The sequence below is a fragment of the Perognathus longimembris genome, chromosome 13 (assembly GCF_023159225.1).
Source record: "Perognathus longimembris pacificus isolate PPM17 chromosome 13, ASM2315922v1, whole genome shotgun sequence".
Classification (NCBI taxonomy): Eukaryota; Metazoa; Chordata; class Mammalia; order Rodentia; family Heteromyidae; genus Perognathus; species Perognathus longimembris.
The window spans coordinates 32,448,599-32,475,302 of NC_063173.1; the positions used below are offsets into that span (position 1 = coordinate 32,448,599).

The 26,704-nt window shown below is 34.8% G+C and overlaps 1 protein-coding gene and 1 pseudogene across 2 annotated transcripts in view; one reads left to right on the forward strand and one right to left on the reverse strand.

Annotated features, from left to right (window-relative positions):
- Positions 1-26,704, forward strand: part of Mettl15 (methyltransferase like 15) — a 129,559-nt gene that overhangs the window by 87,845 nt on the left and 15,010 nt on the right. The window contains exons 4-6 of one of the 2 annotated variants that reach the window (XM_048359411.1): positions 14,864-15,055; positions 18,644-18,822; positions 23,398-24,321. In XM_048359411.1, the coding sequence (XP_048215368.1) occupies positions 14,864-15,055; positions 18,644-18,822; positions 23,398-23,438 (412 nt within the window). In that variant the 3' untranslated portion in view covers positions 23,439-24,321. Of the gene's footprint in view, positions 1-14,863; positions 15,056-18,643; positions 18,823-23,397; positions 24,322-26,704 lie in introns of those variants that run through there. The other variant, XM_048359410.1, reaches the window with a different exon arrangement.
- On the reverse strand, positions 1,223-2,151 carry LOC125361185 (annotated as a pseudogene).

Genomic DNA, 26,704 nt, shown 5'->3' on the forward strand with positions numbered 1-26,704 from the left:
AGCCAGAATTTTGCTGAAAATTTTTGCATCTATGTTCATCAGGGAAATCGGTCTATAGTCCTCTTTCCGTGATGAGTTCCTGCCTGGTTTGGGGATGAGGCTTATACTGGCTTCATAGAATGTGTCTGGTAATGAATGTTCTCTTTCAATTTCATTGAAGAGTTTGAGAAATATTGGTGTGAGTTCTGTTTTGAAGGCCTTGTAGAATTCTGCTGTGAATTCTTCTGGACCTGGGCTTTTCTTCCATGGGATATCACTAATTGCCATTTCTATTTCAATGCTGGATATGGGTCTCTTTAGAAGGTTTAAATCATCATAGTTGAGTTTGGAGATATCACTTTTTTCTAGGAAATCATCTATTTCTTCCAGGTTCTCGAATTTCTTGGCATAAAGGTTTGCAAAATAGTCCCTTATTTTGTTCTGAATTTTGGTTGTTTCTCTGGTGATGTTACCTGTTTCATCTCTGATCTTGTTTATTTGGGTGTGCTGCCTTTGTTTTTTGATGAGGTTTGGTAGGGGTCTGCCTATCTTGTTAATTTTTTCAAAGAACCATCTCTTTGTTTTGTTGATTTTTTTGATGTTGTTTTTTTTTTGCCTCTAATTCATTTAGTTCTGATTTTATTTTATTTTATTTTTTAAGCAAATACAAATATTCTTTTATTTGACAGTAAAAAAAATAAAATTTTGTGACAACTTATAAATAAGTGTCTTTTATAATAAGTTGTGTTGGAGCTAGCAAAAAACAAAACCATTAAGAAATACAAAGCAATATACATTGTTTAGGGTTAGTTCTTTTTCTGCAAAATTTTCACTTAAAAAAAAAAACTACACTACAATTGTTACAGTCAGGCAGATAACCACTTAGTTATGCCTAAGTTCTGTTCCTTAGTATGTTTGTTTCTATTTGTTGCGGTATACATCTGTAATCCCAGCACTTGGGAGGTTGAGGCAGAAGAAACACAATTCCAGGCCAGCCTGGACTACATAGTGAGACTCTTATCTCCAAAAAAAAAAAAGAAAGAAAAGAAAAGCTTTCAGAGAATTCAATGTAATCATATTACACATTTCTTCAGATATATTTTTTTTTGTTTCCTAAACAGAGTAGAAGTACTCCTTGAAGGGACAGTGATATCCGCAATAAAAACTTGCTTTTAAGAGTGCCCAGGATCATCTAACTGTAAAGCAGGTCTGGGTTGGGAAGTAACCATGAGGTGGCAATTAATAACAGTAGTAATCTTTATTAAAAGTTAACGACTTTTGGTATTTTTGTTTTAGGTTTCTGTGGTTTCGGGACATCCGATATTTCTTCATAGTCTGCACTCATCCCCTTTGCCCAGCGACCAACTGTAGCCACTCGATCTGGATTCTGACTCTCAGGGCAATCTTTCTTAAAATGTTTCACAGAGCCACAGAGTTTGCAACCACCACCATCAGCATAGATGGGATTATCAGGACAGGATCTGGACAGGTGCCCCATCTCTCCACAAACAAAACATTTTGCAAATGGAAACTCGCCCAGAGCGGGGTCAACTTTAGCTCTGCACTTGGTTATTTCATGTTCCGTGGATCCACACCGATAGCTTATTCCAGTGCCCATATCCTGATTTTCAAGGGCAACTGGGCAATCTGCAACTCCATGGCCAGGTTTCCTACAATGGAAGCATACCATTGCATTTTTCTTTGCTGCTTGTCTTTTTAATCGTCTTCCTTCCAGCCGACTGTCTTTCTTTAAAGCAACTACAATTTCTTCTCTTACTTCCTGGCTGTTTGTTGCTATTATCTGTCTATTGTGAACAGATGGGGAGTTCTGTCTTAGGTATTCCATGAACCCATTCACATCTTCATTTAAGTACTCCTTTTTCTTTTTGTTCTTTTTTATGCTTGGCCTGGTGTGCATCATTCTTAAGGGACAACCTACTGGCTTCAAGATGTTGATGTTTTGGAAGGTTCTGGCTCCTTCCTTCTAAGGATCCTTTCTTCATGTTCTCCCATGATGTTGCAGACAAGGGCCTCTTATTATGGGTGGTACTAACTCTTGCCCACCTGGTCATGATGTCATCAGAGGTTCCTTAATTATCCCGCGTGCAGCCTCCGGAGCAGCCGAGTCCACGGAACAGAGCAGCCCCGCCTTCCCTCCGGAGGGAGGCGGGCTGTCAATCTGATTTGATTTTAATTATTTGCTTCCATCTTTTGACTTGGGGTTTGGCTTATTGTTCTCTTTCAAGGAGATTAAGGTGCTTCCTTAAGTTGTTGAGTTGCTGTTTCTCCAGTTTGTTGGTGTAGGCACTCAGAGATGTAAATTACCCTCTGAGTACTGCCATTGCTGTGTCCCAAAGGAGCTGGTACTTTGTGTACTCTTGGTTGAATTTCATAACATTTGAATTTCTGTTCTAATTTCTTTAATGGCCCACTGATGGTTCAGCAGTGTGTTGTTTAGTCTCCATGTTTGAGTTGAGCTCTAATTTTATTCCATTGAGGTCTGAGAGAATGCAGGGAATGGTTTTGATACTTGTGAATATGTACAGATTTTCTTTGTGTCCTAAGATGTGATCTATTTTGGAGAATGTTCCATGTGCTACTGAGAAGAATGTTTGTTCTGTTGTTGCTGGATGGAATAGTCTGTAGATGTCGGTTAAGTCTATTTGGTCTATGCAGTTGTTTATTTCTGTTGTTTCTTTGTTCAGTTTTTGGCATGTTGATCTTTTCAGAGGTGGCAGTGGAGTGTTAAATTCCCCAACTGTCAATGTGTTTGGGTCTATGAGTGTTTTTTGAGTCAGCAGTGTTTGTTAGATGAAGTTGGGTGCTCCTGTATTTGCTGTGTAGATATTTAGGATGGTTGTATCCTCCTGTAGGAGCGATTCCTTTATTAGAATATAATTAATCTTCTTTGTCTCTACTTACCATTTTTAATTTGAAGTCAATTTTATCTGATATTAGGATTGCAACGCCAGCCTGCTTATGGGGCCATTTGCTTGGTAGATTTTATTCCAGCCTTTCACTTTTAGAAGATGTGTACTTTTGCTGGATAGATGTGTCTCTTGGAGGCAGCAGAAAGATGGATCTTGGTTTTTGATCCAACTTATGAATCTGCATGGTTTGATTGGAGAATTAAGTTTATTAATGTTGAGAGTTATGACTGAGAGATGATTGTTTGTTCCTTTCATTATATCTATCTTGTTAAAAGCTGTGTCTTCCCATTTATTGATCTAATATTCTGGTTTTCTATTTAGGGTTCATTTCTATGTCTGTATTGTGATTTTGATTATTTTCCCTGTATAGTACATCTTTGAGGATTTTCTGTAAAGCTTTTCTGGTGGAGATATATTGTTTTAGTTTTTCCTTACTGTGGAAGACTTTTATTTGACCTTTGGCTATGAATGAGAGTTTAGCTGGGTACAGTATTCTTGGTTGCTAGTTATTTTTACTTAGGGTTTGGTTTACCTCATTCCAGGCTCTCCTTGCTTTCATGGTCTCTGCTGAGAATTCTGGGGTAATTCTGATTGCTTGTCCTCTATATGATTATTTTAGTCTCCCTAACAGCTTTAAGGATTCTTTCCTTGGTCTCTATTGATCCTGTTTTGATCACAATGTGTCAGTGGGATGTCCTATTCTGGTCTGGTCTGCTTGGGGATCTAAATGCTTCTTGTATCTGTATAGGCCTATCCTTCTGGATATTTGGGAAGTTCTTGGCTAATATTCTGTTAAATAGGTTGCCTATTCCATTAACTTCTTTCTCTAGGTTTTCCTCAATACCTATTAGAAATAAAGAAAAAAAATACTGGAAGGCAAATGCACAAAATAGAGAAAAATTATAACTCCTAGGCGGAGTTGGCTCTTACTGGTAGGTCCCTCTTGCCCTTTTCAAAGGTGGTCCCTTTGTCCTCGCTTTCCCTAAGCCGGCTTTAGTTCGTCTGGTCTGACCTTATATGCCAGTGTCAAAGGTGGCGCTTTGCTCTGGTGGTGGGGGAAGGGCTACTTTCTAGATGCTGCTCTGTGGGTGCGAGTGAGAATGTCTTTTGTGGGGTACTCACACTTTCTTTGCGATTTCAGCCTGTCCGTGCTCAGCCTGTGATCTGCGTCTGTCTGCTGCCGCCTGGAGGATTTCTCCCTGGTTGCCACTGTGTGTTTCAGGTGCATGGAGTGCGGGGAGCTGTGCCTGAGCCAGCACTGGTGTGGCGGCGGGATGCCACCAGGAGCTCAAATATGTGTTTTTAGGCCAGCAAAGTCGATTTTTCCTTGCTGGCCAGATTCCCTGTACTGTTGTAACTTACTTGGGCTGTCTTTCTAGGAGTAAAAGTTTCTCTAGAGTGGTAAAACTGCGATGTTGGAGGGAACTTAGCTAGTGCTCTGCTGCTCCTCTGCTGTCTTCCAGATCACCCAGTGAAGAGGGAATCTTGAGGGATTTTCCACTGAGGTTTTCCAACCTCAGACATCTTATTAGCTAAAATTACAAGTGTGAGCCACCGACACCAAATAAGAATTACTTTTTTAATATTGTTTTTCATTTTTTACAGTCTCAGTCTTCACAATAAATTATACAGTATTTTATTTTCCTTGTTTTATTATAGCAAAACAAAATGCTCACTGAAGTTGACTAAGGTTAAATATCAAGGGTAAGAAAGTCTTCCCTCCAGTAATTTTCTCTCCTTTCCCACAAAAGCACCTCAGTACCTTTAACTAATCTTCAACCCCTATCGTAGCTGTTAATCTCTTTAATAGACTGGTTTTTCTATGCTTTCTTTTCTCTATGAGCTTTTCTCTTGCTTCTTGTTAGTTGTACTCTGCGAAACTCACTATTCTTTGATGCCTTTTCCTACCAGGAAATCTAATAGTGATTACTATTTTACAGACTAAATGTGATAATGTGAAGTGATATTAAATATAAATTAAGCATGGACTCTTGAGTTAGACTGACTCTCTGACAGTGTACTACAAGGAAGCTTTAGGGAATTTAATTTTTCTAAGCTTCAGGTTTTGCATCTGAAATGAGCCTAACAGAGGTACTTAGATAGCTTATAAGCATTTGCTAGAATTTTGCTTTCTTCTTTATAAATTAGTGGCACAGCAGTAAATTTTCTAATTACTAAAACTTCTAGCTTTGGGTTGATCAACATTTTTAACTTACTCAAACTCATAAATCTTTCTTGTCAAGACCAATTTTTTTTTGAAGCATCATTACTTTTCTCACATGAAAAAAATGTCTACAGCGGGCATGGCAGTACAGACCTATATTCCCAGCATTTGCGAAGCAGAGGCAGGAGAATCACAAGTATAAGACTTCATAGTTTTAAGATAGGATGCTATCTCACAAAAGGAAATGGCTTATAAAGGGCTCTGAAATTGCCATACCACCCCAAAGTGTGTGTGTGTGTGTGTGTGTGTGTGTGTGTGTGTAAAGCTTTCCTTGTAATAATTCCCAAAGCCATTGATGTTTTACATGTGTTAAGTAGCAGGTGCTCCATAAATCAACATATGCATTGTACCACTAACCGATATTTGGATAAATTTCATTCAGTACTCTACTTTCGTCATTCCTTAGCCTCCATAACATTAATGAATATTTCTGTTTTTTTTCTTTAGCCATTCATTGGCATGATCGTATCCCAGATTCTGCAGTTTCAGTTTGAAAACATTTCTTTGACCATCACATTTTGTACTGTTAGATCTTGTCAAGTAACCCTGATGAGATTAAGGGTCTCCAACCTGTAGCCAGTATTCACCTACAATCATTTATTTTCATTCTTACCTCCATTGTGTCTTTCTTATCTTTTCCCAACTGTACTCCATGGTGAAGCATTGAAAATACCATTTGTTTTCATTCCTTTTCTTCATCTACATTGTCCCTTGGAAAATCTCCCAAGTTCCATTAAATCCAAATAATTTGTTTCACTATGCCTCCAGCTAAACCTTACTAGAGAAGACATGTGGACGAGCTTAAATATATTTCCACAAATTTATTTAATCAAAAGACATTATGTGTGGGCATTTTGTTTTCAAAAATCAAATGGCTGTAGTTGTGCTGTATTATTTCTAAGTCTTATATTCTCCTCCATTGATTTATATGACTGTTTTTGGTGCCAACATGCTGTTTTTATTACTATAACTCTGATATTAAGTCAGATATTAGAAAATATCATATCTCTTAATCTCTTCATTTATTATGCTGCCCATTTTCTATAACATAGTAATGTGTTTTTTGCCTTTTCTTGAATTGGGTAATGACTAACTCAGTCAATATTGTTCACACTTATAACAGTAGCTTCTCAGAAGGCTGAGACCCCCAAGCAAAACAGTCTGGACCACTCCACCAATTCCTTAGTGTGATAGCACATACCTATCTTCCCAGCTGCACAGCAGGCTGACATTGGGATGAATACTCTTCCAGCTCCCCCCACTCCCCAAAAAAAGTTTATATGACTCCATCTCAATGGGTAAGTCTGGACATAGCAGTGTGTACCTGTCAACGTGCCTGTGATGGAAAGGATAAAATGGGAATATTATAGTTCAATCACAGACCCAAGTAAAAAGCAAGACTGTCTCAAGATAACCAGTACAAAAAAGGAATAGAAGCATGGCTCACCAGTAGAGTTCCTGCCTAGCAAATGTAAGGCCCTGAGTTCAAACCCCAGTGTTGCCAAAATAAAAATTAATCAAATGCTTACCTTTGAAAAAGTGCTGTTTGTTGGGCACTGTGGCTCATGCTTATAATCTGAGCTACTCAGAAGGCTGACATATGAGGATTGTGGCTCAGAGCTAGCCTGGACAGGAGTGCCATGAGACCCTTTTTTCTAATTAATCACCAGAAAACTAGAAGTGGCACTGTAGCTCAAAGTATTAGAGCACTAGCCTTGACCAAAAAGAGCTCAGGGACAGAGTTCAAGCCCCACAATCAACCTAAAGGAAAAAAAAAAGTGCTGGTAAATTTAGTGAAAGCAACAATTTAAAAATAGTACTAAATTGCACATAGGTGTATATATGCCACCTTATGTTTGTTAAATAATCTCACTTTTATCATTGCATGTGATGAGCATTGTTCTAGAGATTCTGTACACTTCTTTTCTTTCATTGTCATCTCCATGTCCAACTTAAGACTTACAGGAGTTATCTAAAATAGCTTGACATATACGATAAATGATACTGTATTCTTATAAATGATGGGTTTCTATATCTAAATCTCTTGCCTTCCCATGTGAATTATGTAAAAAGAGGAAATCAGAATAATGCATGTATGTGGACAGATGTATTTTTTATTAAAATTATTTTATATAACTGTCTATATAAAGAGAAATATTTTCATATAGAAATATTAATGGGATAACAATAATTTTAAGTATTTTCTTTCACAGAAATTGTCTTCATCAGTAACACATGCATCACCTGTTTTGATATTAAGTAAATATTGATGCTGAAAAACAGCTAGCAGTTTTATTTCCCTCTCTCTTCCACTCTACGTCCTCTATCCAATATATAACAAGGACTGATTTAGAGAAACAATTCTGTTTAATTGTTCATTTTATTTGATCAATTGTTGTATAAGTTCTCTTTTGTACTCTCTTTAAAATAAAACTTATGTCAATTGGCATCTTTTCATTATTATATGTAATTGGAGTACATGTTACATGGATTTTCAGCTTATAATTTCAAGTCTTTTTAGCACAATCGCTATTTTTATTACAAATTTCTGTGTTTATTTGAGCAATAGCCATTACGGTATGAACATAATAACCTAATATTTCACATTCTATGTACATTTTGTTCCCTATTGCTCCATACCCATAATTAGAACATTATAATTATACTTATCAGGATTTAGTTGTATAAGAATCACTTTATCTTTGAAATATACAAATATTTCTATTGTCACTGTTCTATCTTTGGACAACTCAATTATATACCATTTTCAAACATGACCGAGTAGAAGGTAATTTTTTATTTGAAATTTAAGGATCTGGGTATCCTAAACCACTAGATACTATTTTGGTATAATCTATCACGTTTGTTAATGTTCTATTGGCCATCAATCATATTGTATCAGGTTGCATAGCAACAATATGTTTCACCAGGCATTCTATTTTTATAACTTTATTTAAAACTGATATGTTACTTGCTGTACCTGAAACCCCAAGTGAGCCAGTTATTGGAGTGTAACAAAGTTTTGACGTCAGAGTAGCTATTTATTCTACTGAAAACCATTAGCAATGCATTACCCTTTGGCACTGCTGTTTTTTGCAGGAACATGGTTAAAATTTTATGACTGATTTTGACCAATTAGTTTTCTATCCCTCTTAGAACTAAGGGAAGTATATACTACACAAATACATATATGTGTGTGTATGCATGTATGTGCCTTACATCCTGAAGATTATAGTTTACTTAAATATATGTTTGCATGCATTATAAAAGTTTCTATTAAGCATCTATTATAATATTGTTTTTCATCAAGCCTGATTACTATTAGATAGGAATTAAATGCGTGTTGTTGTTGGCTGTTATTATGGATATGAGTGCTTATTAGCTGCTTGTAATATTTCCATATTTCATGGTGTACTCTCTTCTACTACTAATTTTAAAGGACCCTTAGCATTTTCTTTGTCTGCCACCAGCAACAGATCCTTTGCAACTGATGGAGATAATAATGTTTCATAAACATAATTAGTTACAGACAGGTTTTCTGCCTGCTTAACTGTGACTGCAGCCCTCTGCCTCAGGAAAGGTACTGAAATTACATGCTTTGCATCCAGGCATGGAATTTAAGCCCCTTAACTCTTGGGACAACCTAATGACAACATTCGGACCTCTGCCAGCACATTTCAAGTTGTATGTAATGGAGCACTTGGAATTTTTTTCTTTTAACACAGCTACTTTTAAAGTAATGTGAAAAAAAGCATTTCCAAACTCATGTTTATAAAATAACTTAATTGTTTCAGCTAAAGAGTTGCTTCCATTTAAGGAGATACAATTAATTTTCTCAAATTTCAATGTGATACATTACACTCAGCAATACTACTGATTTTTTTTTTTTTTTTTGGCCAGTCCTGGGCCTTGGACTCAGGGCCTGAGCACTGTCCCTGGCTTCTTCCCGCTCAAGGCTAGCACTCTGCCACTTGAGCCACAGCGCCGCTTCTGGCCGTTTTCTGTATATGTGGTGCTGGGGAATCGAACCTAGGGCCTCGTGTGTCCGAGGCAGGCACTCTTGCCACTAGGCTATATCCCCAGCCCCTGATTTTGTTTTTGTTTTTGAGTCAGAGTCTGAATTGCATGATCTAGGTTGGCACAGAACCTGCTAGGTAGCTATGATTGGCCTTGAACTTGTGATTCTCCTGCCTCCCTCATGCTGGAATTACAGGTATGCACCACCATGCCCACATATATTACTATTGTTATTTCTCTGTATTATCTGCTTATTAATTTCCACATATTGCTGTTTATTTTCCTTTGAAAAGCCTAGGTAAATTTCTAACATGTAACTATGTATGCATTTCAGATTTCTTCAAATTTATATGTATGTTAATGAGAAGATATCTGATACTAATTTTCTATAAGTGCTTGTTTTCTATTTCATTTATTTCTAATTGGTAAGTGCATGTATTAAGTATAGGGTGTTGCTTTAATATATATGAATATTCACATATTCATATACCTATTCACATATGTGAATATATGCATATATATTCAGTGTGGAATCTCAGTCTCTTAACTCAATCTCCTCTACATTGTTTATAAATTTAATGGTAGAACTCTAGCCTGTTACACTTGTTTTCAAAAAAAAACAAACACATCAACAGTGTTTTCAAAAACAATAACAGGACAAGTACCCACTCCAAAGCAATAGATTTCTTGTTTCTTTTTTGTCTTTTTGGCCAGTCCTGGGGCTTGGACTCAGGGCCCAAGCACTATCCCTGGCTTCTTTTTACTCAAGGCTAGCCCTCTGTCACTTGAGCCACAGTGCCACTACTGGCCATTTTCTGTATATGTGGTGCTGGGGAATTGAACCCAGGGCTTCATGTATATGAGGCGAGCACTTTACCACTAGTCCATATCCCCAGCAGCGATGATTTTTTTCCTATACAGCAATGCAGTATTGCACAGTCATTAAGAATAGATTTACTGACAGCAGAGAAACCATGGTTGCAATCAGTTTTCCACTACCACTAATAATAATTTAGTTCACCAGTATCCTAATTTAGTTCATCAGTATCCTAATGTGTAAAGTAGATGTAGTAACAACTACTCAAAAGATTATTATATTTTTGAAAATTAAATGAAAAACAAATGAGAAGCCCTTAACCCAATTTTTGCCCCCAAATGGTAACTCAAGTGGGGTCTTCATTTGTATCCTTGTACTTGGTAACTTTTATCTGTACCGGCAGAATATATATTGTAGTGCTTAACTGCACAGCACAGGCCTTTGAGCCAGACTGCCTGGATTACCATGCTTGTTCCACTACTTTCTACCTATATAACCAACTTTTAAGAAAATTTCACAATCCTCTGCCTTAGTTTCCCCAGTTAAAAAATGACAGTACTTACTTCATATGTATGGTTTAAAATTTTTGTGCTTTATTATAAAGAAAACATTAAAACAGAGTATGGTAAATAGTCAATAGTCCTAAAAGTACTGAATATTAACTTTCTGCTGTTTTAGAGATCTTTTAAGCTTAACTTTAGCATTTTATAATGCATAAACAGGCCAAGCTACAGAAGAGATTTCTCCAAAGTCATATACCTTTCTGAATATTTTGACAATTAGTTATACTGATAATGTGTGATGACTGTAAAGCTCATTTAAATGGAAAGAAAATAACCCAAATAAAATAATTGACACTAAAATCTTAATGAATTCATTTTTTAAATTTTTATTAAATTATGTTATCTCATATTTTATTGCTCCTTCTAAAAGTTGAGATGTGTGCCCCTCCAGAGACCCTGTTTGTACTGGTATGGAGCAAAAGTTGTTAATTCCAATTTCACATTGGTATTTGGGTTGTTTCTGTTCTCAAGCACATAGTAAGTTTGTCGGCAGGCAGATGATTTTTTCTGTCTCATGATCCCTTCCAGTGATCTCACCACTCCATTAGTAACACAGATGCTAGATATCTACAGTTTCATTTCTTTACAAGCTCTCTGTCCCTCAAGCAGATGCTAAAACTAGCGCAATGAGTAGATTTTTTTTTGTCCTGTCATGCCCTTCCACAATTTCAAAAAATGTATACATAGTTTGAGTTACTATACTGAGAATTTGTTGAATTAATTTTATCCCAGAGGTGCAAGCATTTGTCTGTAAATAAACCCCATTACCTATGGTAATGGTTTGACATCTTTGTCTCAATTAATTTAATCTGATTGAATCCTAAGTCTTACCAGTACTAGCTATGTGACCTTGAACAGTTTTTAGTTCACTCATTATCAAATATTTATTCTACACTCATTCTTTTATCTGTTACTATTCTATATCTGATCAGAAATTATTTCACGCTCATTTCCATTTGCATATTCTATTAAAATGAGAAAAGATTCACAGTAGCCATGGGAATAAAGCATGGGAACTAAAATGCACAGAAAAACCCTTTACAGAGAGAAGTCACTAGAAAGTAGTATGGCTGAAAGAAATTTTCTGAAATGAACCCAGCCTATTAATTTGTATTTACAGAGAGAATGAATTTTTCTTTCTCCTACTGAATTAAAAAAAAAAAAGAAAATCCACTGAAACGCACCCTGTCATTTTTAAGTTTTAATAAACTGTTTTACAGAGGTCAGAAAGGCTGTATTTTCATTTTGTTAAAATAAAACCATTAACTATTTGCCATAACAGTCTTTTTTATGTTGTGTAAAAACCACACTGAATTTTGAAGCAAATGAGAACTCTCAAGAGAAGGAAAACCTGCTTTATATTTTCTTTTCTGTATGCATTATTTCAGTATTAGTTGGATAAAGCTTAAAACTACAGGGAAAACAGGATTGTCTTCCTGGAGTGTCAGTTTGACTGTTATTAAATAAATGAAACATTATGTTTTATTTAAAAGTGTATAGATCTTGAATGAGATAAAAATTTTGTTTATCAATTTTAAAACATAAACCCCAGATGTCATGGGCTATAAATGTGAGCTATTTGCTGAACTCTTATACATCTTCATTTTATTCTTAGATACTTGTTTGTATGTAGTGATTCTTTATGGATAAAATTAAATTTAAAGTGCTGTGTTAAAGTCTATCACATTAGTAGGTAATAGAGTAGGAATTGGTTTTTGGACACAAGTAATAGAGTGCAGCTGATGCATGAATGGGCTTTTGCAGTATGTCATGTTTTTCATGCTAAGAGACCTTTTTGCTTCCTGCCAACAAGTAGAATTCCTCTCTTCTGAGCACATATACTTCACAAGCTAGTATCTAACATATGCCATTCTTGGCATTGTTTCACAACCCCTGTTCCTTTCATAAAGCAGTGCTTAATTTTTCTCATTGTTTTCTTGTTTGTTAGGCATACCTAGTTCCTAAAAGCTGTCAACAGCCTCAAGAGTATACCATTCCTGTGGTCTTGATAGAAATACCAAATAATAGCTTTTTAAAGCAGCTTTCAATGAGAATCCCCTCAGGGAACCCTCAAAATACAACTTGACTGAGTTGATGTCGAGTCACTGAATCCATTGTAAAACATAATTTGTAAATATTCTTCATATGATTTTGACATTCATCTTTAGTCAGGGACCAGTAGACTTAAATCATCTAACCCCTCCTGAATTCGATTGAAGCTCTATTCTAAATTCCATTATTAAACATCATCAACTGTTCAAGACTAACTACTAACATATAAGGTGTGATACATAGGAATTTCCTGAATAATTAACACAACCAATGGAGCCTGTGGAATTTATTCCAAGAAGCCAGTCATAGCCCCAACCAGAAGATTCTTCAGTCTATTGATCCTACAAAAGCCCCTGATTATCCATTCTGTTCCCTCATGTAGCATCGAATAGCATTTTGTTTCCTCTTCTCTTAGGTTGTGAGTACATGTGTTTAATAAACTCCACTCAATCTCATCTGTCCCATGTTTGGTTTTGTGGGTTTTCCCAACTCTGTGCTTAGAATGAGAATCTGTTCCCTCACCAAGGAACAGTTTCTCCTCCCCTTACCTAGCATTACAAACTGATGTTGGAGTGCAGAAAGATTAATATATCAGATACTGGCATAAGTGATGTCTGAGTTATCTTCTAATCCCAAAATTTTGTTATATCTATGTTCCCAGTGCTATTGTGAACATTGATGTTTTCCAGAAGACAGGGCAATTTGTTCATCTCTCCATTACTAGTTCCCATCAGATGGTTCAGAAAACTATTCACACTTACGTTTTTCCTCTCCACTCAACACTTAAAAAGATGTTTTATTAATCTTCATATATCCTTCATATGTTCTCCAAATAAATAATAACAGACATAAAATGGACATTCAATAATTATTTTTTGAGTGAATCTGAAAATAACTTTTTCCACCAGGATCTGAAGAAAAAAATTACCAGTGATCTTTGATATGTCCCATAAACAGAATAATACATGAATAAATATCATAATTGGGAATTGTCTAACATTGTTGAAACACTCCATTCACCTTCAAATGATGGAATAAGAGTCTTGAGAGTGCTGCCTTAATTTTCTTTTCTCCTTCCTCTTCTGCAGTGAATGCCAGCTGCCTTAAGATTTCTAAAGAACCTTGAACTCAGCACCTCACTTTGGGGCTAATCCAAGAAGTAGCACAGTGATCCTAACCCATTGTTTGTCTGTTGATTCTGCTGCAGCAACCATTTCCCAATTACTGCTGAGAACTATATTCTTGTTTCTTTAAGAAGTTGTTATTTTAGTCCTAGTTTCTTTTATCAAATATGTAACTACACAGAACTCCTATCTGAATTATAGGAGAAACATGGAGAAAGATAAACTGGTTGGAGTGAACATGTTGGACATATCTTTTCCTGTTATTTCTGTTTGGCATGAATATATTTTAACTGGCCTATGAAAATATTACATATTAATAGGGTAACAGTGTTTTAATACATGTATCGCATAATATGTAAGGCAAGCTAAGTATACCTATCTTTTCAAAAACATTTATTAAACCTTTATGATGAAACAGTCAGAGCCTCATTCTTTCTGGCTTTTTTGTTACAGTCACCCTACTGTACAAAAGTAGACCAGAATTTCTTATTTCTGTGATTTGGATAACTCATTGTCCATTCTTCCTACTGGTTACCCTTATTTTACTCCCTGAGGTACTTACTTCTCTGAGGTAAACTGTTTATAATTCCAGATGAGTGAGATCATTCTGTAATCTTCTTTTGTGCCTGGATTATCTTACTTAGCATAATGGTTTTCATATCCATTTATACTGTCATAAATCACAGGATTTCATTCTTTATAGCTGACTAGTATTCCATTGTACGGTCCACTTTTTCTTTATACATCTTCTGTTTTATTACTTATATTTAAATTACCTTAACCAGTGAAGGCATTCTTTTTCTTATCCATAGATTTAAGAAATTTTGATGAAAAGCGTGATCTGAAGAAGGCATTTTTCTGTTTTTTAAATCTGTATACACATTCTGTATACACATTGTGTAGTAAATTGTACTTATTGCTGAAAATAAAATTGCATTAAATCAGCTCTAGTGTTTCAAACAAAGGATATGTAGTTCTGTATCTCTGTCTTTATGCAATGCTCAGCATGTAGTTGGCCCTCAGTAAATTATCTTGAGTAAATTATCTAACAATCTAAGCTAATAGTAGTTATCATATGTACTCCCTTCAATTGATTATTCATTTAAATACTTTAATATAACGAAAGTGTTTTCTTTGTCCCTTATCTTTATTCACAGTAAACAGATCCGAGCTTTATTAGGCCAGTTCAGCCAGGCAGAAGACTTGCTAATAAAAGCTGGAGTTCAGCCAGGGACTTTCGATGGAATTCTTTTGGATCTTGGATGTTCCTCCATGCAACTTGATGCTCCTGAAAGAGGATTTTCCCTTCGGAAAGATGGCCCTTTGGACATGAGGATGGATGGTGGCAGGTTAGTGTTGTTAAAGCATTTCTACACACACACACACACACACACACACACACACACACACACACACACACACACCAAATGCTCCCCAAATGCTCTCAATTTAATTTCCTTTTTTTTTTTCCCCAATCCTGGGGCTTGAACTCAAGGCCTGAGCTTCTTTTTGCTCAAGGCTAGCACTCTGCCACTTGAGCCACAATGCCACTTCCGGCTTTTTCTATATATGTGGTGCTGAGTAATCGAACCCAGGACTTCATGTATACAAGGCGAGCACTTTACCACTATGCCATATTCCCAGCCCCTTAATTTCCTTTTAAGACTAAAGAATTACCACTGTACACCCACACCTAACACTACCAATACATAATAAATCAATTTTGTTTGCTACTTATAAACTTTTAATATTTCCTTGGCTTTGCAATTCCAAAAGAAATTTATTGCCATTTTCACACAAAATAGTATGGAGAAAACTTGAAGTTGATTATCTTTTTCAATGATACAGATTTATAATTCTAACAATATGGATAAATTGATACTGAAACAAAGGTTTCACATTTATGCATGCCGGACTGTCTCTTGTAAGTAGGAAAAGGAATTATAGCTAATGCATATTACTTTATAATATTACAAAAAAGCAGTATCTAGAAGTCACCAGTTGTATGCCTTGTCCCATCTCTTCTTTTTTGTGTGTCAGTACTGGGGCTTGAAATCAAGGCCTGGGTGTTGTCCCTGAGAATTTTTGCTCAAGGCTAGCAGTGTACTTCTGGAATAACAGCTCCACTTCCAGCTTTTTGCTGGTTAATTGGAGATAAAAGTCTCATGGAACTGGTTGGCTTTGAATTGTGATCCTTAGATCTCAGCCTCCTGAGCAGCTAGGATTACAGGCTGGGTACCCAGCCTGCCATATCTCCTTTACTGGTACTTTGAACTTTCTCCAGAGAAATTGCAATTTATGATAGTACATCAAACACAGTCCTATGTGTGATATTCCTTTCGTACTTGGTCTTCATTTCCTCAACACTGTAGAAATAATAGTAATTATTTTCCATTATTTAAATAGGTACACATATATTTAATACTAAAAAAAGGTTCATAATCTGGGAGAATGTCAGAAAAATTACCTGTTACCTGAATTAATTTATCAAACTTGGCGTTAATATATTTTTCTAGTACCAATTTTGGCCTGACCATATATCTCCAAAACATAACTGTATTTTCTAGCTCATATTGTGACCTACCATAATCCACTCTGTCTTGTGTTATTATTCACAAATAGCCCTTTACCCATGTTCTGACACTATTTCTTAACTTTGGTTGTGAGCTGTATTTTTATAGAATACTGATGTTTCTGAGTCTTATTTGTTCTGCTTTATGCATTGTTAGCATTCATAGAATGAAGAATGTCATCATAAAAGAAAATAATAAAAAATTCTCTAAAAACCTATGACTACCAGTAAAGGTCAAACCTTGTCTTGTTGAGAGATCGGGGTGGTTGTTCAGAAACAATAAAAATGTCAAACAAATGTCTTCTTTGTTCCTGCTAAAGAACATACCTTCAGAAGCATAATGAACAAAGCTTCTAATAAATGGTAGTAAAGACCCATATTTTAATGTATACACCAGCACATTTTTGTCTGTTTCAGAATCCCTGATGTTCTCCTTTAAGACCTTGAAAATAAATTGTTCTTGAGAATTAAACTCTTAAGTAAATACCTAATAGATGGACTAAGAATTGAACAATTTGTCTTAAAAAGCTGAATCAATTCCAAGTAGATAGCATAGGCTATAAATCTATCTCTGGCATTCAGAAATGGAGAAGTAATTCACTTGAATTCTTAGAAGCAGGAAATTCAGAGATGGAGATATCTATGCTGCTAGTTTAAGTGAGATAATAGAGAGCAAGAGTCCAGGACAAAAAATATGATCTCTGATCCTAGAGAGTGATGTATTTCATAATGACAATGGACACAATAGCTATTTAACACTGGAATCTTAGAAAGTAATTTATTCTGTGGTGAATTTAATTTAAAAAATAGCTTTTAGATTATAAGCCTTTCCATGTAGCAAGAAGAAATTCAAAGCTTTAAGGACTTGAAAGTTTTGTTTTGCTGGCAGTTCACTAAGATGTAATGAATTGGCAAATACCTTAATTTTTTTGCTCTCAAGTGTAGCCATTGTCAGTCAGTACAATCTATAGGAACAACAATACCAATTTTCTTAACCTATCAAGAAAGGGGAACATCTAGGTTCTTAGCTTCTTTGCCATGTGAAAGCCATCCCAAACAGCCTGGTAGCTGGCCAACCCTCATAGTAATGTTCATACTGCCTTGGAGCACTCTTTTAACTTCTATACTATTATTCTGTGTTAACATAAGAATAGAAGAAAACTATTCTTATTGTCCACTGAACTCTATCTGTTCAAAACACTTTTAAAATTTTTTCTTGAAAAACTTCTCAGCACACCTCTGTATTGTCTTAAAATTGTCTTCCTATAGTTAGACTATATGGTTCTCATGGAGTCTACCATCATTAACAAGGTCTATTCCAATACTCAGTGTTTTTGACAATTTAATTTACAGGTCAGTAAGGCCCAGTATGTATTTTGTCACCTAGGCAATAAGCAAAAAACACCTTGAATTTTTGAACAGGGAAGATCTAAAGGACATTAACATTCATTCAATATCATCTCTGTGCGTTATACTATCCATGTTTACAATTGCATACACCCCTACTTGTCCCAATAATTGCATGGTGTGAGTATTGTTACTTTCACCTCACAGTTTAAAAATTGAGGGTCAAGTAGGTTTAAAAGCTTTATAGCTATTCACTGTATGGTGCCAACAGTCAATTTGGGGATGAGGAGGAGAGGAGAGAAGAGCTCTAGGTCCTAAGGCACTGTCCTTGAGCTTTTTGTTTTGTTCGTTTCTTTATTCATTTAGTTTTACTCAGGATGGTGTTCCACTACTTGAGCTGCAGTGCTGTTTCACGCTTTTTGGTGGTTGATTGGAGATAAGAGTCTCATGGACTTTCCTGTCCAGACTGGCTTCCAACATGAGTCCTCAGATCTCAGCCTCCTGAGTAGTTAGGATTAAGCTCCAACAATCATTTTAATATACCATATATTTAGTTAAGTTCTTGAGTTGTAGGCATGTTCAAATATCAGCAGTAGGCATTGTGTTTCTCTCTATGCAAAAAGTTAATAAAATAAAAAATAAGTAAGTAATTTAAATTTAGCACACTTAAATCCATTAAAATAATTCTCACTAAAATAGTTTGCCCATTATTTTAGTTTGAGGGAAGTCTACAGAAGCAATAGATTCTGTGAATGAAAGTTAAAGGTTAGCAAAATATTTTAACTTCCTGTTGCTATGACTTTGATGAGGGTTACAGTGCCATCTTGCCATTAACGATGATGGAAACCTGAAAATCTATTTCATTTGTGTAAGACTTTGGTCTCTGGCTTTAAAACCTCACAAGCTCTTCTAGACTATGTGTTGTATGTGACTGACATTATGTCTCTGTACTCTGAAGTTTCAACTCTTATCACTGAAAACTGACCTCATTGACATAGTTGGCTCTTTGTGTGTATAGGTATCCTGACATGCCCACTGCAGCTGATGTTGTGAATGCTTTAGATCATCAGGCCCTTGCATCCATCCTAAGAACGTATGGGGAAGAGAGGCATGCCAAAAAAATCGCTTCAGCAATCATTCACGCACGCAGTGTATACCCAATCACCAGAACCCAGCAGCTCGCCAGCATTGTCGCAGGTAAGCTCATTAATTCTGACAGTGTCTGAGAGGAAGAAAAGAACAAAGAAAGAGGGAGGAGGAGAGAGGGAAAGGAGAGAGTAAAAGGTGTTTCTTTTCTCCTTTACTACCAGAAGGATTCGTTTCTACCTGAAATCTAGTGTTTCCTATCTTCTGTCAAATTTCTTTGAGTTTTCAGGATTTGCCCCTCCAATACCTCTTACCCACATACAGCCTTTAAAAACTATGTACTGAAGTTCTTTGATTAGTAAAAGAACAGAATTTTTACATGAGGTAGTCATTTGTGCCTAACAAAATGAAACATGGAATGACAAGAGCAAAAGAATTTCTTGATCCATCATATCATCCATGAACATCTTGTATAATATTTGACATTGCCTCTTTTAATTTCACACTTCTGCATTTCAATATTTTGGAGAAAAGGCGAACTTCATTGCCCAACTGCTAAAATAAATTCCAGTTACTCATACATGTATTCTAAACAAGTACCTAACAATGGGTATGTGATGTCTAGGTTATTCTACTTTGAGAATGCTAACAAAATCAGCCTAAGGGGCTTATTGAAACATTTTATCTTTTCTGCTGTTCACCACCATAGACCTCTTGAACCTAACTATAGCTAGGAGGTGCTTTATTATAGCCTTTTTGTTTGAAGTCCAAGTTGTTTCACAGTTGTGTTTCGTGATGAAAGTTTCCCAAGGTAAAAATACAAGTCCTACAGTATTCCAGTGGTAAAGTATCTTACTAGAGCAATTGAAATCTTGTATCATTTTTATTTACCAAAAAATGTTTTTATATTTCTTTACAGTGGTTCCTATTAAGTTATTTAGTTGATTAAAGAACTGAAAATAGGAATACTTATATAGCATTTCAAAATCACCTGATACTGGTTATATCTATCATAATAAATATCATTAAGGCATTGTAAAGTTTTGTTGAAAAATTAAATAATACCATATTCCCCTTAGGAATAAAATATAGGAAGATGAAAAGGGTCTAATATTCTGAGCTATATTCCTCAAGGCCCTGTAATCTCACTGTTGAGACTTCTTTAGGCAAGTTAGATCAGAATTCTTGATGGCTATGTGATTGTAAAGTATTTCATGATATTTTCCCCCGAAAGAGTGTAAACTAGAATTCTGATGGTAAATCCATTGCTAACTTATGAACTTTTTTCTTCTCCCTGTACAGTAACTACTTTACCTTATTCTTTGGTCATTCTTTAAGTTACTAGATATGTTGGATTCTGTTTTACATCAGAAAGAAAAGCAGTAAAAAATTAAGAAAATATATACTTTCTGGTACTGAAAATGAGGACTGGGACCAACTAAGCACTCTAGAGATTTTTCTAGCTGAAGAGCCTATCTGAAACAAAGGCTGAAGAAGTCAACTCTTTGCTCAAGATTATAGGCTAAACTAGTGAGATACCAGTACTAATCCCAAATCTAGAAAAGTGTGAATTCAAGGGAAAATGAGGATTCTTCCTTTAAGAAGTTATGTTAACATTCCTGATTCTTGATCCTAATCTCTAAATTTGAAGAAATAACTGTGTTTCACTACATAGAAATTCTATGATGAGGTCCTCTAGGAACAATTAAGGTATTTTAGGATGGTATAGATGAGAAAAATACAAGAGGGTTATGGGAAAATGACAGAGTAAATTTGAGAATATTCATATATGGGTAAGAAAAACCCATGTTTAGTAAATACCCTTATCTGTCTCAGTATCAACCTATAAAATGGAGTTTTAGTAATGATGATACAGTTTTATTAAAAAAAATCCCATTTTATTTAAAATTATTATAGTAATACAATAGTTTTGTGATACATTTAAATTTGATAGGGTTTGGGGATTTAGCTCAGCGGAAGACCCTGGCAAGTACAAGGCCCTAAGTTCAGTCCTCAGCTCTGGAAAAAAAAAAAAAAAGCTATAAATTTGATCAATTTAATAAGGGCAAGTATTGCCATACAACCAGTAATCCCAGCTTTCCAGAAGGTTTAGGCCAGAGGATCACACTCTTAAGACTGGCCTGTGGAATAAACCCAATAGTTCATACAAAATATATACTTGAGGGCTGGGACTATAGCCTAGTGGCAAGAGTGCTTGACTTGTATACATGATACATGTAGCCCTGGGTTCGATTCCCCAGCACCACATACATAGAAAATGGCCAGAAGTGGCGCTGTGGCTCAAGTGGCAGAGTGCTAGCCTTGAGCAAAGAGAAGCCAGGGACAGTGCACAGGCCCTGAGTCCAAGGCCCAGGACTGGCAAAAAAAAAAAAATATATATATATATATATAATATATATATATATATAATATATATAGAGAGAGAGAAGAAAAAAGTTCATAAGATAGCAATGGATTTACCATCAGAATTCTAGTTTACACTCTTTCAGGGGGAAAATATCATGAAATACTTTACAATCACATAGCCATCAAGAATTCTGATCTAACTTGCCTAAAGAAGTCTCAACAGTGAGATTACAGGGCCTTGAAGAATATAGCTCAGAATATTAGACCCTTTTCATCTTCCTATATTTTATTCCTAAGGGGAATATGGTATATATATGTAAATATATATATAAAATATATAAATATATAAATATATATATATATATATATATATATATATATATATATATACTTGAGGTATGGCTCAAGCAGTAGAAAACCTGGCTGGACAGCACAAGGCTTTGAGTTCAAACCCTAATACTACCATAAGTAAAAATAAATAAAGTGAATTTTATAATCTTTTGATCACTTTTAAAATCAATGACCTTTATTAAGAAGAAAATGCCTATTTGTTAAACGTATTAGGGGAGAGGTAGCCATTTGACAAGCTGTAATACTTAGGTACTGTATTCAATCTCTTTTTGGTACTAATAAACTCATATTAATATGTTCACAACTATTAAGCCCTCTGGGAAATATGCAGTATAACCCCTGAAATATACCAAAACCCATATTTTGATGGAAACATAAATTACTTCCCTTGCTTTTCAAAGGCTAATAATACAGTAGGACCAACCACCATTCTTGAAGTCACATGTATTCTGTCAAATTCTGCAATAACTTATGTAATTATGCCGTAATGTATAAAAGCCAAATCCTGGTGCCTTTTGCTAGCACAAGAAAATTTTAGCAGGTGCTCTAGAAGACAGATTTTTTAGGGTTCAGTGGTGGATATAACTCAGCACTTTCAACTACTGTGTTACTTTATAAATCATCAAAGCAGTAATTTATTTATTCTTATTGTAGAGTTGATATACAGAGCAATTTCCAAGACCAAAACAGTCTTTGGAGCTTCACTATATATACTACTTCCCATGATCATATAGTTAGTATTTGTTTTAAATAGCTAGGAGTTTTAATATAAGCATTTAATGATAGGCAGTGTTTTCTATGATATACCTCTAATATAAACACACACACCCCATATGTGTTTTATATATATATATATATATATATATATATATATTTTGTAATGAATTACAGGCTGTGTGGCATAGCTCATGGAATAGAGTTCATACCTAACAAAGATATAATATAACAACATTAATAGTAATATTCACTGGTAAATTAGAAAAACCACATTGCTTATTGCTTCCCAATGTTTTAGTATATTCATCTTCAAATGAAATATATATTTTCTTCCTATCTTCTTAGGAATGCTAGGAGGAAAAGTAATGCTCTAACACATTTTTATAATTAATAAAAATCCTAATATTGACAATTGATATATACCAAAATCTTCAAGCTCTTTAGAAGAAAAAAAATTTATGTACTTGATTTGGGGAAAAAATGGCTATAGTCTGGATCTTGTAAAAAGTGATTTATATTTGATTTGTACAGAGTTTAAAATGAGGGAGATCACAGACATCCTATGAATTAAAAATGCCTATTTCTCTCAAGAAATCTGGCTACACATATTTTAGATCATAATTTTTCTATATCCTAGTTCTAGTTTCATTCTCTGAGTGCAGCAAAGGTATTTACCAGTTAAGTGCTTATCTAGCTTAATTAAAGAACTTAGTTCAAACCTGGTTCTCCAGCTTTCTTCCAGTATTGAATATTTCTAGACCCCATCTTTTTGGCCTTGAAATAATAGTTGCAATAATGACATTGTTGATTCTTTTTGAAAAAAATATGACCATACTAATTATTTTCTGCTTAAATCTATATTAAAATTCATATTCAGCCTGACAGTTCATACCAAAATAAAAAAATGCCTAATATTTTAAATATTTAAAGTAAATTCTCATGTAGATAATTGAACCATAATAAAGTAGTGACAAAAAGTACATAAGTTTACATAAATGGGAAATGAAAGGGAGGAAAATTTATTTTATATTTGTGATTCATGTTGATTAAATGTACAGATTTATTCCGTAGCAAACTTATGTAGCCTTTATTCTGACTCATGAAGTGGTTACATGGCCAGAGCTTAATGAATGCTTTTTGAACAAATAAATCAATAAAATGATGTTTACATTTCCAGTGAAGTAAAGTGAAAATTCAGGAGAAAAAAATGTGTAAATGGGAATCAATTGTACTCTGCCATTCGCTTTGGAGAGAGAAGCAAACCAAACATCAACACTCTCAGTATGAATTAAAGCAGCTTGAGGACCAGGAAAGAGACCTCTGAACAGATTACAAACAGTCATTCTTTTTGTAGTTCTGGTATGTATATGTTCTATGAACTTCAGCCAGTCATTTATCTTCTCTGATCCTAGTCTGGAAAATCAACCTAATTCTTTCTATGATCATAATGAGATGGTTTGTAGAGATGTTCTTTGTAAAATTAAAATGGAAGTACATTTGTATACAGTTTTCTCTCTAAAGTAGGATAATTCATAGAGCAAACATGCTTTTCACAGAGATCCTGTGTGTGGTCTTCTCTGTCCTTTGGCAAGCAGTGTGATATGTTGATCATTTCATTCTGAGCTGTTCTTCCCATAAGTTATGTGACATTTAGGGTGGGAATGAAAAGTTACCTTTTTCTTCAGTGAGGACATTCAATATGTAATATTGAACAGAAATAAGTTTATTTGGGAAATGTCATTTGATCATCTAAAATATGAAGTTACAGTATTAATGTAGAGCTGGTTAGATTGGATGTACAAAAGTAAAATAATGATAAGCCTCAATTTATATCTAAAATGATGCTCATTTTCAAAGTTTTATTAAGACAAAGTGGCTTTTTAAACAGGTAGATAGGTAAGTAGGTAGCTAGGAAGGTAAATAGGTGGTAGATAGACAGATTGATCTACCGATAGACAGGTATGGTTGAATTTATGTATGTATGGGTGGATAACAGTCATTGCAATCAAATTTTAGCAGGACAATAAACTTTTCATGATGAATTTTATCAATCTATTTTTGCTAGAATTCTATTTAATAACGTACATACCATTAGTTTGTCTTTCCCCTAAAAATACTGTTTGTATTATATTGCTGTGAATCCAAAATAAAAATAAAGATTAGAGTCTTCAGTTATAAAACATATATATATACAATACAGTATAAAACACATATATAAACAAATATAAAACATATGGTCAAACCTGCAGCTGAATCTGGATATTTTGCAACGTGTCATAGCTGTTATGGCCCCAATCCATGATAATACAGTGATTCTTCTCTCATATTAAATTCTTGAATTTAAACTTTTATTCACTATATGGATTACTGAAATGGTAGCTTCTTTCCAACTAAATTATCAAATGTTATTTTATAAGTAAACTTGCTAAGAGATATCCTAGAAAAGTAGCGCAACTTAAAATAGAATGAAGTGTCAAGTTGTAAAATAAAGAAAGAAAACATAAAAATCTTCTTTGTGTTTTAAAAAAAACAAAAACAGCAACAACCCTAGCTTATTTCATTTGTAGAACTAAGTAGAGTGAAGGCAATGTTCTATTATCAAGGTGGAACCCTAATTTAATGATAAGGATTTGTAATGGTAACTGGGTAGATGCTAGGTACTATCTGAAATTATTTTTGCGTGTTAAATTCATCTTCAGAAGAATATGTTAGGCAGAGGCATTATTCTTATCCCTATATTATAGATAAGGAAACTAAAACATAAAGAGATTAAGAATATTGCCTTTTGTTAAATAATTCTGGGATTGGAAGGTAAAATCTCATTCTGAACCCTAGGTTTTCTTTAGGTGAGGAGGCAATTCTGGAGTTTGAGCTCAAGGTTCTGTGTTTGCTTACATACTTAGATTGGTATCTGGCCACTTGAGTCATTCTTTTCCTCTGGCTATTGTTGCAATAAGGTCTTACTTTTTTGCCTGGTCATCTTGGAACATGATCCTCTATTGTGCTCTTCCCTTCTTCCCATACCTGGGATAACTAGCAAATACCACCCTGCTAAGCATTTTCTGTTGAGATAAGGTCTCATGAACTCTTTACCTAGACTGGCTTCAAACCCTAGTCCTCACCACCTCCCAAGTAGCTAGGATTATAATCATGATCTACTGACACAATGCTTTGACCCTGTTCATTTAATTATGATATATCTAGATTTCCTAAGAACTATAATCATAAGAACTAGGTCCATTATGATCACAGAATTCTGACATCTCAGTCTTCAAGGATTTCATATACTTGTAAAGGAGACAGACTATATCCTGTGATAAACACTATATATAATTTAGTCATGAACAAAAAGATGAAGCAGTGGATTTCAGTGTAATAAGAGTGCTAATTGGCACAGGTATTGAATAGAAGTAATAAGCAAGGAAACTTTTGAATTAAGGAGTTTTAAGAGCAAAAATGATACTATATATTTGTTTTTTATTTATGGTAAGGGTGATGAACAAGAGGTTGCAGTTATAAAAGTAAGGCATTGAATAAATTTCTTTATATATTTTTTAAAGTTCCTATTACCTGGTACCCAGTAGAAGCTATTTAATTGCAGAAATAAAAGTATTGATGAACAAGTAAGTAATTGGTTCAATAGGGTGGCAGATGACTATGGAGAACATAAGACTATTCAATATCTAATTCTAGGACATAATTACTGGAATTCTGCATTATCTTAGAACCTATATAATAAATGGGACCACAAGCTTAGTCAGATTCTCAGAATAATAATTCAGAATAACCTAGTCCTGTACATTTTCCTTACTCTGGTTGAATTTTAAACAACTTCTAGGGAGCAAAAGAAATGAAAGTGTATTCATTTACCTCATGAGTTCATTTCTTATTTTATGCTTCATGTACTTCTGAAAGTTAACAGTGATTTCCTTGTATTACAATTGCAGTATACTGGCAGCTTTCACACTGTTAATTAATTTTCAAAAATGCATCTAAATAAGCAGGCCCATTTTATCCTCTGTATTAATTTAAAAAGAAGAGCTAGTTCTTATAGCTTACTTATCTCAAAGTCTTCAGAATTAATGATAGATATTCACATGGCCTCTCCATTTGAAAATGTAGACCAGTTTTATCGCCAGTTGCACTACCATCTTAGATTTGAGATGTTCATAATCCATGTCTTGATGCTGTGTATATCTTGTTTACTCATGAAGATCAGCAATATGCAGTAGTATCCTTCCAAGATAATGGGTCACACATTTTTTGAATTGGTTAATTTTTCCACTAAATATTTTATCATATTGCTTAATTTTTGCGCATGGTACAGATATTTGGCTCCTAAGTGGTAGCTCTTATTAAAATTCATTTAATAAATAAGGTAGACATTTAAGGAATATTGGGGAGCGGAAGTCCTTCTGCCTCAATTCATTAAGGGACACTTGCAGTATGTATGCCTTTTATCTTCTGAAATAATGCTTTACAAAAGGGATACACATCCTTCTCAAAATCAAAAGCCCTTACTGGACATTATCCAAAGCACTACTAGCAACTTAGTGAG